Genomic DNA, 10,968 nt, shown 5'->3' with positions numbered 1-10,968 from the left:
CGCATGCAAGCGCCGATTCGCAAAGTTACAAACTCGACTGACACAAACTGCAGAGACCGCGCACGGTAAAATTGCCCGCCATTTGCATCGACTGTGCCAAGTATGCGCACGCAGATTACGCCGTCCCTCCAATGTCACTGTACATACCTACACCGCAAGCGGGGGAAGGTGGGAGGGGGGGGGGAGGGGCAGTCGGCACAGCAGCGCTGGCTTGTACGTAGCAAGCAGCACCAGCGGGTCTCGACGGGAAGTTCTGACGATCGATTTCTTCTCTCCCTCTGCTCGTAATAGTTTTACGCGCCGCACATACTACGCCGCCAGTTGAGTGCGACCCAAACGTGAAAACGCGCTCTCCGTCCGTTTGTCGCCGCGTTATTATGAGCTTCCAAAGCGGCTCATCGGGATCGCCCGAGGTGGCGGCAGCCGCACTGCAGCAACCGTTGCCGTCCTTACAACGCAGAGGTCGTCGCCGGTTCCCGGACGGGATGGACCAGTCGACGGGGCCCGGAGGCAACGGCAGTCCAGCTGTCAAAAAGACCACGGTGCTTGTCATCGGAGCAGGTCTCAGTGGTAAGAAACGGAGGAAGGGGAGAGGAATAAGGCGGGAGGCCGTTTAACGGCGGGAAATGCACTAACTATACAGCGCAGCAACAAGCAAACTGTTATAAGGTATATACTTGTGTAGATTGTATAATTAAAGTATTGGCCCGCTTAGAAGTTTGCATGCCAAAAGCATATCGTAGTGGTAGAACAAGCAGTGTGATTGGAGCCAACGCTTCGAGTAGGGGTCTTGCTTTCGTCTTGAAAACAAGGGTGACCTGTCGAAACGCTGGCTCCAGTGACCTGCTTTGTGCGACCACTGTTAATCGCTTCGTCTCTACTTTTTTTTTTGTACCTTGGTCTTGTACAGCATAACAAAGTATGCATTCTACAGTCCCAATTGCAATAGAAAAGGACAAAAACGAAAGAAACTAAAGTTATCTCTGTGTAATACTACCAGAAACACTCGCTCACTTTATTTATTTATATAAGATTTCAGGAAATAATAATAAAATTGGAGGCTTATCAAGGTTAAGCCCAGTGGATGCTTCGCATCCACTGGGCTTAACCTTAGCGTATCCTTAGCGTTTGGAGGCATCTTGACCGCAGACACGCCCGGCGCAAAGACGCTGGCGCGGTTGCGGGCACAGAGACTGACGCGACGGCGGGCGCGCGCCGCTTCATCCCTGGCGTGACGTCACATATCACGTGATGCAGCGATGGTGGCGCCGCCGCCGCGTCGCGCGCGACGGCGCGAACCGAAGCGTGGAGGCCTCCGCCGGGCGACGTCCGACGGCGCGATATGAGGCCCCATCTGCAGCCGGTGTGACGTCATCACGTGACGTCACATCATGTGATCTCACTTCAGGGTCAATGGTGGCCACCGCCGGGAGGCGACCGACGGCGCGATATGAGGCCCCATCTGCAGCCGGTGTGACGTCATCACGTGACGTCATGTCACGTGACCTACTTGAAGGTCACTTGAAGGTCAATGGTGGCCACCACCGGGCGTCGCGCGAAGGCCCGAAACCTACGTTAATATGCTTCGCATAATAAACTCCTAAAAAATTACTGCTGGAACACAGCACGAGAAGCGAATCTGTGCCAGCTATATGGATGTGGTGTTTAGGACTATTCGGCACTTTTGCTAGTGCGCAGTGATGCGGAAGACAGCGAGTCATTTAGGTGCATTTATAAAAATCAAATGAACCTTTAAAATATCTATATATACAGAGTTGATGACAGCGTGACCGCAGTCAGTGTGTCCACACACACAGCGCCCGAGAATAAACGGGTTCAAACAATCCCGTGTTGCGAGGCTCACGGTTCGGTCGCCACGGTACTGTGGGTTCACCCGTGCTTGAGCTGGCTGCTATGACGACACGCTCAGGCTCCGTTCAGCACGGTTGTCGGCCTCGGCACGCTCAGGAGCCGCAGCGGCAGAAATCAGGGGACGCCTTGTTCCACACGACCTCGATGTCCGGCTCGGACGCCACTCGCGACCGACGTGCTACAGTCGCACGCCGAACACGGCCTCGGTGCCCAGCTCGCGCGCCACTCGAAATCCACGTGCGGCGGTCGCGCGTGAGGACCGCGTCTAGCACAACAACATCTGTGCCAGACTGGAACGCTGCTCGGCACAGCTCAGGTGCAGCAGCTCAGGGACCGGCAGCCCTCGGGTCAGCCAGCGTTTCGAGTACTGGCAACAGGAGCCGTGGTTCCTCGGACGTCCTCGTCCACGCTCGGCTCCGCGATCTTCCGCACCTTGCCACGGACGTCTTGCCTGGCAGGAACTATCTCCTCGTTCAGCCCAGGAGCTCGGAACTGCTGCCCGCCTGGTTCAAACACTGCGAGCGCGCCCTTGTGCTGCCGTGCTCGTGCACCCGTTGTCTTCCTCGTTCTTAACGGAGCTTGGGTAGCCGCTCCGATCTTCTAGCGGCGCCTCGCGGCACTTACACATGACATTTTATCCCCTACTTTAAGAAGTTGTTTCGTTTAAACAACTTTCCAAAGCACATGCATGGGCAAAGTTCAGAGTTTTTCCACGCGCACAGAAGTAGTTCATGCAGTGTTCAAAAACGCAGTAAATGCAGTCACTTCACGCTGCAAGTTTACACTCGGCTCCTATAGTCAGCGCCTACATTTTCGCTACCGTTTACATTGTCGCTACCCTTCACGCCACACTGCTCGGGGTGGACCCCGGCGGTTCCATCTAGGACGAGTAGCAGCAAAGCTAAACTTGTAGTTTTTCCCATCATGAGCAATAACTTGTTTGATGGCACTTATGGCACTTTCATGGTCCTTGAATCTCAGCAGCCCTTTGCCTTCCCGGCGGTCAATGAGCAAGGCATCAGGAAACAGCGGCCCAAGGGCATCAATGTATGTATCATCAGGAGACCCTCGCACATACAGCAGACGGTCTGACTTGTATGTGGAACTGCTCCAGGGTCTGCTAGGCTCCACCTGCACTGGTTGCCCCTTAAGCTGCATGCTGCGCAGGAGCTCCTGCTGTGCAGTAGCCACTTCTGGGCTCTCAAAATCCAGGAATGCATGTGCCTGTTTACAAAGCGGACACTGCGGATGGCATCTGACAGGGCACGAACTTCATCCTTAGTCACCAGGCTTGACATGTTCCCAATGTACAATGAACACTTGCACGTGTCATCAGCTCAGACGTAACGATGTGACTCGGGGATTCTTTCATCAACATCAACACGTGACCTTGTGTCTGAACGGTCCTGAGGGACGCGTCACTGGTAAGGACGGAGCCCACCCCGAGATGGAGTTCCTCCTTCCCGGTCAATGTCCTCGGGCTCACTTTGGTTGTGGCTCTCCGCCTCCTTTCTGGGCTTGCGCCGCTTGGGACGGCCACCGAGACTGCCTTCACTAACACGCCCATTGGCCCGGTTCGACGCTCGTCTCCTTCCCTCCTGACCTTCTCCGGCTGTTTGAGCAGCACCTTCACCCTTTGCTTCAGTAGACGGTTTCGTCTCCTGCTTGGTTTCCCCAGTCGACACAGGTACAGGGGTTGATGCAGCACTCAAGGTAGCTCTACCTTGGGACACGATTTGGTGTTGAATAGGCTCCTCCGCTAGTGCCGACTCTTTGTGTAGTTTTGACGCAACAGATGGGTCATGTGGCGTGTTGAAACCGATATGGTAGAGCACCCCGTCGATGTTCCCAAGATTGGATTGGATTGGATTGGATTGGATAAACTTTATTCATGCCTGCATTTGGGCGCTCGCGCGCCCCGACGAGGGCCTACGTCATCCTCGAAGTTGCCGTTACTCGGCGCGGGCAGGCCCCGCACACTCTCAAGTTCAACAAATGGCCACAGAGGGCGAAAAAATCGACCGCGCGCTGCTGCTAACAAAACCAGCATAGTAATATCACTTCGGGATGCTTACGTTAGTTTGAACATTTTCCGCTGGAGGCGCCGTAATAAGCGCAATTTTTTTTGCAAACTTTCTCCTACAATTACCGAAGCACGTTTATTACATGAAAAAAAGGGCGAAATTATCATTGCTAATTTGATATTGTATTCTTTGTAAATAAGTTTACTGTTTTTTTGTCATTATAAACGCAAATAGCGTTCAGCATCATCGATCTTTCACGTGACCTCTGGCCTGGATTTAAAATTTTTACCGGTATTTTCGAGTACATGGCGGCACGGATTCATTCGTTCGTGCGCTCAGACTGGTTGCTTCTTTTTCGCTAAAACTAGTTTATTGCGCTTCGATGTCACGCGTTATTTAACTTGGGGTGAAGTGACGTGTTTGCAAGCGGACATGTAAGCCCGAAAGTTGGGTATCGGTCGTGAGCCATTCGGAACACGTCTGCATCGAAACGGGAGCTGGATTCTGGTGCGGCTGACAACGGTAATAACGGTGAGTCGTTTAACACCGCTCCTTGAATCGTTATATAATATTCGTCTAATTAACTTACAGGCGGGCACAAGTTAACGAACTAGATCCTGCATTACATATGGGCAGTGAGGATCTCAGTTGCTGTTTCCTAAATAAACCTTTACTTGCGAGGCTGTCGTTTGGTTTACACACACAACCAGGAAAGAAAGAGCGATATCGGAACGCGCGTCTCATTTTTCATGTTATTGTAGCCGTGGTTGTAGGTGACTGAGTAGCCTTATCAATATACATATTAAACATTTTTTTCGAGTCGGCCGGCAACGTCTTTCGTCCACAAAACCGAATAATCCTTTGGTAAAATGAAGTGAAAGTACAGAATTTAATGTATTAAACAGTTGCAAGCATGATAATTCACCCATATATCGTACTTCTTGGTTCCAAATGTTCTTGCTGTTCAGATTGGTTTACCGTAGGGCATTTATTTTTGCAGTAGTGAAGCGGTGCATCACGTTCGTGCAGAAAAATAATGCATCAGTTCTGATAGCTTCATGACTTTCATGCATTTGCTTGTGGAACTAGCAGTGTGATCACTTCTAGTGTATAAATGAACCCACAAATGTTCTCATTTGTGATCTTAATAGTACTTGCGCTGTTGACATGCATTGTAGTTAGGCAGACATTAATTTTATGGACAATAGCAATATTTATTTAACATGCTGCTTAAGCACCCTAGAACAGACAGTGTACATTTGCATGTGTTCTGTAGTCGCAAATCATTACAACATATATGTCACACCTTTTTGCATTTTAAAACTTTGCTTTTTCAATTTCTGATTCAGTCAAAATTTCTGTTCCAGACATGCAGTAATGAAGACGGCACCAGTATAAAGCAACACACTCCACGCACTAAACAGAAGCTGCTGCCTGCTACAACAAGGTCATTGTGTGGACATTGGCTACTACTACAAGGTAAACAACACATGGTTCAGAAATAAATATGTTTGATATATGCTGTATTGGCTTGCTGTTTGCAGCAGATATGAATGTTTGTTCATATTTATCGTTCAGTATAATTGGTTCGAACATATAAAACACACATAAATTTGGCTAATCTGTGCTGTATCTCATGTGTCACCATTTTGCCTCAACAGAGTCTATGCCAAGCACATCTTGGTCATCACAGGAGCTCCTATCTGCGCCAACAGGAAGGGGCTGGAGCCGAATTTGCAAGGCTTTTACACCAAGAACAAAGAAGCACATGCAGAAGAATATGAATGAGATATCAAGTCTGCAGAGGACTGTGTCAAGACTGAAAAGAGCTTCAGCCACCATTCCACCAGCACGGACATTTGGTTGAGTCATCCAGGTAACTCAAAAAGGACTTTCTAGAAATTCTTCGTCTTCAGGTGCACCGGCAACATCTGACCAAGCACGGACGACGCTGGCCAAAAGATTGAGTTCCATCAGTTTGCCCTTAATCAGCTTCCTAGCCATGTTAATTCCGTTTGTGCCAAGAGTAATTTTTCTTCTATAAATGCAAGCTTTCTCATTGCCCATTTTTGTTAGAGGTCATTCATCCTCATCCAAATATAAAGGTCAACCGATTCTTCGCTGATACTTAATACCAGTCACTGTCTAGTAGCGTAACATATCTGTAGCAGTACCTTTTAGTGCATGTTGTCATGCACAATTCCTCACCTGAAATAGCTGATGCAACATCGACATGTTTCTTGCATTAACCTACGCACTGTTTGCTATGCACCATTTTACTTTTCTTGATGTTTTTGGCCTTCAATGCTTGCAGAGCAGGGTGGCTTCTCTCTTGAATGCAAGCTTTCTCATTTTCCATATTCCTAGTCTCGTTGATGGTTGCTCTTCTTCCTCGATAGCCTGGGTCTTTGCGCAAGCTACACTGAATGATAGATTGCAGAATCTGGTTTTGCTGCCCCACTTGGTTGTGGTTGCCGTGTTACATTTCTCGGATGTGGGGGCCTGCTCAGTTACATTGGTAAGCAGTCTCCCCGTTGCCTTTCCTGTTTCAGTGCTCCCCGTTCAGCCTTTCCTGCTGCAGCCATGTGCAAATTGTGCCTGCGGCCTTTCTCACTCGCAATTAAGCACGAACGGAGACAAGCATACGTGCTTACATGGTCCAACGTGTTTGAAGTTCATAGCCGCATGGGTGGAAAGGCCCGCATAAATGGCTGCCGAAGGTGATGCCCACGAAAGCGACTTGTCCATATTGAGACAAAGTGGGACACCAAATGTGAGCCACACATTAGTGGCCCTCGATAGAAAAGAAACATGCAGGTTGTAAAGGAGTTAACGCTAAAATGCCGAATAGTCCATTTCGCTGTGTTGGTTGTGGCAGCAGATGCCTGCATCACTTGATTGCTTCGCAATGGAAGTTGCTCATCTTCAACGGCAACTGTCGGTTCAAACAGGTGCGACGCTCTGTCCAATCCGTTTGTACTGCTGTTTGTCGCTCGTTACCAGACCACCACATGCGACGAAGGCAAGCATTATGCCTGTAAGTAGGCGGCTGAATGTATCCTAAGAGACCCGTGTATGTGAATGCTCACTGTTGCCATATGGTTTGTAGCCAATGTATAATGTATTCTCTGAACACTATGTGGTGAATGATTGCCGTTTATTTTTGCTGTTATCTCACTTGGTTACGGTCGCCGTATTATGCTTATCGGATGTGGGGGCCTGGTCAGTTGCATTGGAAAACAGTCTCTCGAGGTAAGCATTTGCTCCTGCAGTCCGCACAGCGACATAGACTCCCAATTTACACACCATGATTCGTGCTCCCCGTTCAGCCTTTCCTGCTGCAGCCATGTGCAAATTGTGCCTGCGGCCTTTCTCAGTCGCAATTAAGCACGAATGGAGACAAGCATACGTGCTTACATGGTCCAACGTGTTTGAAGTTCATAGCCGCATGGGTGGAAAGGCCCGCATAAATGGCTGCCGAAGGTGATGCCCACGAAAGCGACTTGTCCATATTGAGACAAAGTGGGACACCAAATGTGAGCCACACATTAGTGGCCCTCGACAGAAAAGAAACATGCAGGTTGGAAAGGAGTTAACGCTAAAATGCCGGATAGTCCATTTCGCTGTGTTGGTTGTGGCAGCAGATGCCTGCATCACCTGATTGCTTCGCAATGGAAGTTGCTCATCTTCAACGGCAACTGTCGGTTCAAACAGGTGCGACGCTCTGTCCAATCTGCTTGTACTGCTGTTCGTCGTTCGTTACCAGACCACCACATGCGACGAAGGCAAGCATTATGCCTGTAAGTAGGCGGCTGAATGTATCCTAAGAGACCCGTGTATGTGAATGCTCACTGTTGCCATATGGTTTGTAGCCAATGTATAACGTATTCTCTGAACACTATGTGGTGAATGATTGCCGTTTATTTTTGCTGTTATCTCACTTGGTTACGGTCGCCGTGTTATGCTTATCGGATGTGGCGGCCTGGTCAGTTGCACTGGAAAGCAGTTTCTCGAAGTAAGCATTTGCTCCTGCAATCTGCACAGCGACATAGACTCCCAATTTACACACCGTGATTCGTGCTCCCCGTTCACGTTCAGCCTTTCCTGCTGCAGCCATGGGCAAATTGTGCCTGTTGCCTTTCTCGGCCGCGATTAAGCACGAACGGAGACCGGCATACGTGCTTACATGGTCCGACGTGTGTGAAGTTGGGTGCAAAGGCCCGCAAAAGTGGCTGATGAAGGTGATGCCCACGAAAGCGACTTGTCCATATTGAGACAATGTGGGACACCAAGTGCGAGCCACACATTAGCGGCCCCCGAAAGAAAAGTAACGTGCAGGTTGGAAAGGAGTTAAGGCTAAAATGCCGGGTAGTCCATGTCGCTGTGTTGGCTGCGGCAGCAGATGCCTGGTTCACCCGATTGTTTCGCAGTGTTAGTTGCTCATCTTTAACGGCGACTGCCGCTGCAAACAGGCGGGACACTGACCAATCTGCATGAGCCGCTGGTTTTCGCTCGTTACTAGACCGCCATGTGTGACGACGACGGTGAGCCGTTTACGAGCTCGCGTCAAAGATTCCAGTGTATCTCGACATACAAATTTTATTTCTGCTATTGCACGAGAATGTACATACACTGCTTGTCTTCTGCCAATAAAGTCGCACGTTCTGTTCACTCACTTGTGGCTTGTTTGTATGGGCGTCAGTAGAGGCTCTTTGCTCTCCTGGCAATTAGAACGCACCGGCTACGCGGCAGCCGAGGCGAGTACGGCGCGTACGAGCGGATACAAGCGTACACGACCGGCAAAAAGCGGCCATATTGAATGATGCTCTAAAAAAAAAAAAATGCGCAATTCCGCTTTCTGTTTTAGCAGCGTCATCTGGCGTCCACCTAGGTAAGTTCCATGCGCTGCCGCTGCTTATTTTCGAACCACTGCGGAAGGTACAGTTTCCCTTCTCTAAAGTTGTTCTTTATTCTATGGCGCGGGTCTCCGCTCGCCGTTGCCGGCTCGCTAGGTCCGTGCCTTTCGAGCGCCTCGAGGACCTGCTGGACGGCCCAGAGCTGATCGTCTCGGTCGTAGCTCTTCGCGGCTGCCTCGAGCCGCGGTGGGAGTGTTCTTGATTTAGCGTCTTCTGGATATTTAATGCAGTCCCACAAGATGTGCGTGTAGTCTGCGGTCTCCCTCCGGCAGACTCTGCACATATCTGTCGGATATGTCTCGGGATACATGCGATTCTCAGTTTCGGGCTCGGTAGCGATCCGGTCTGGAGCTGTCTCAGTACTACCGCCTCCGCTCGACTCAGTCTCGGGTGCAGGGGTGGGAGAGTCCTGCGAGCCAAGCGGTAGGCCTTCGTGATTTCATTGTAATCCGTCATGCGGTCCTTGGTTCCGAACCACGTCGGACGGTCTGTCGCCGGGGCGCGGTTGGTTAGCGCTCGCGCCGCTGCGTGTGCCGTCTCATTATGGTTCTCATTGCGTTCCGACGCGTCGCCCGCGTGCGCCGGGAACCACTTGAGTCGTACTTTTCGTTCTTCTAGTTTTACCGCTCGCAGTACGCGCTCAACCTCCCTGCAGATTTGCCTTTTGGCGTAGTTTCGCACCGCCTGTCTTGAGTCACTCAGCACCGTGCGGCAGTCTGCGTCGGCGATGGCCAGGGCGATGGCTACCTCCTCCGCTTGTTCCGCTCCGGCGCTTCTCGCGGCGCCGGTTGACGCCTCTATGACGACCGCTGCGAAGGCGTTCCGTTGGTATTCGGCCGCGTCCACGTACCGCGCGTGTTCGTCGTTGGCATGCTGGTAGATGAGAGCCTTGGCCCTCGCCGCTCTTCTTCCCTTGTTGAACTCGGGATTCATGTTCTTCGGTATGGGGTCGATTCTGGTCTGGCGTCGGACCTCTTCGGGGACGGGGAGCTTCATCTCCACCTCGTTCGAGCGTCTAATTCCCAGATCGTCCAGTATCTTCTTCCCGGCTTTGGTCATGGACAGCCGCTCCAGTTGAGAGGTCCGTTGCGCTTCGGCTATTTCTTCGAGCGTATTGTGTAGCCCGAGTTGTAACAAGCGGGTCGTGCTTGTGGACTCGAACAGGCCCAGCGTCGTCTTGTACGCTCTTCTGATGAGCACGTTGATGTTGTTTCGTTCGTGTTGCAGCCATCTGTGGTAGGCTGCAACGTACGCGACGTGGCTGATGACGAAGGATTGGACGAGCCTAATTAGGCTCTCCTCTCTCATGCCAGCCTTTCGGGAAGTGACTCGTTTGAGAAGTCGAATCGCGTTGGCTGCTTTTGCCTTGAGACGGGCGATGGTTTCGCCGTTTCTTCCGTGCTTTTCGATGACCATGCCTAGGATCCTAATTTTGCCAACCTCAGGGATCACGTTGCCGGATTTGGTGACGATTCTGATTTTTTTCGTTTTCACGTTGTCTGGTCTTGCCTCTGCTGCTTTTGGTAGGTGGGAGTATGAGAAGCTCCGATTTGCTCGGCGAACATCTCAGTCCGGTGCCTTCCAGCTGGTCTACTTTTGCGTCGACGGCGGCTAGCAGCGCGCCCTCGATGTGGGAGTCGCTGCCATCGGTCACCCATATCGTGATATCGTCCGCGTAGATGGTGTGCTTGACGTCTTCGATGTGCCTGAGTTTTTCGGCCACTCCGATCATTACCAGGTTGAACAGCATCGGCGAAATGACCGATCCCTGCGGTGTGCCGGTGCTCCCGAGCTTCTTCTCTTGCGTCTGTAGGTCGCCTGCTCGTAGCTCGACGGTCCTGTCCGTGAGGAAGTCCTTGATGTAGTTGTAGGATCTTTCTACCATGTTGAGCTTGGAGACTTGGGACAGAATCGCCGAGTGTTTCACCTTATCGAAGGCGCGCTGCAGGTCGAGCCCTAGGATTGCTTTGTTGTCGCGGGCGCTGCCGCCATCATCGATGATTTGGTGTTTGAGCTGCAGCATCGCGTCCTGCGTGCTGAGGTGCTGTCTGAAGCCGATCAAAGTGGCTGGGTACAGCCCTTCTCGTTCCAGGTAGTCTTGCCACCTGTTGAGCAGGACGTGCTCCAGCACCTTTCCCACGCAGGACGTGAGCGAG

General features: G+C 51.2%; 1 protein-coding gene, 1 long non-coding RNA gene and 1 pseudogene across 3 annotated transcripts in view; 2 read left to right on the top strand and 1 right to left on the bottom strand.

Annotated features, from left to right (window-relative positions):
* The first annotated feature begins 251 nt into the window (after nucleotides 1–251).
* Nucleotides 252–10,968, top strand: part of LOC129380162 (amine oxidase [flavin-containing] A-like) — a 70,143-nt gene continuing 59,426 nt past the window's right edge. The window contains exon 1 of one of the 2 annotated variants that reach the window (XM_055076690.2): nucleotides 252–570. In XM_055076690.2, coding sequence (XP_054932665.1) covers nucleotides 378–570 — 193 coding nt within the window. In that variant the 5' untranslated portion in view covers nucleotides 252–377. The remainder of the gene's footprint in view (nucleotides 571–10,968) is intronic. The other variant, XM_055076689.2, reaches the window with a different exon arrangement.
* Nucleotides 2,707–4,825, bottom strand: LOC140216100 (uncharacterized; annotated as a pseudogene).
* Nucleotides 4,919–8,567, top strand: LOC140216131 (uncharacterized). The gene is made up of 2 exons (XR_011892811.1): nucleotides 4,919–5,375; nucleotides 5,558–8,567. It is a non-coding gene; the product is annotated as an uncharacterized lncRNA (long non-coding RNA).

The sequence above is a fragment of the Dermacentor andersoni genome, chromosome 2 (assembly GCF_023375885.2).
Source record: "Dermacentor andersoni chromosome 2, qqDerAnde1_hic_scaffold, whole genome shotgun sequence".
Taxonomy (NCBI): Eukaryota; Metazoa; Arthropoda; class Arachnida; order Ixodida; family Ixodidae; genus Dermacentor; species Dermacentor andersoni.
This window is presented reverse-complemented; position numbering and strand designations above follow the sequence as displayed.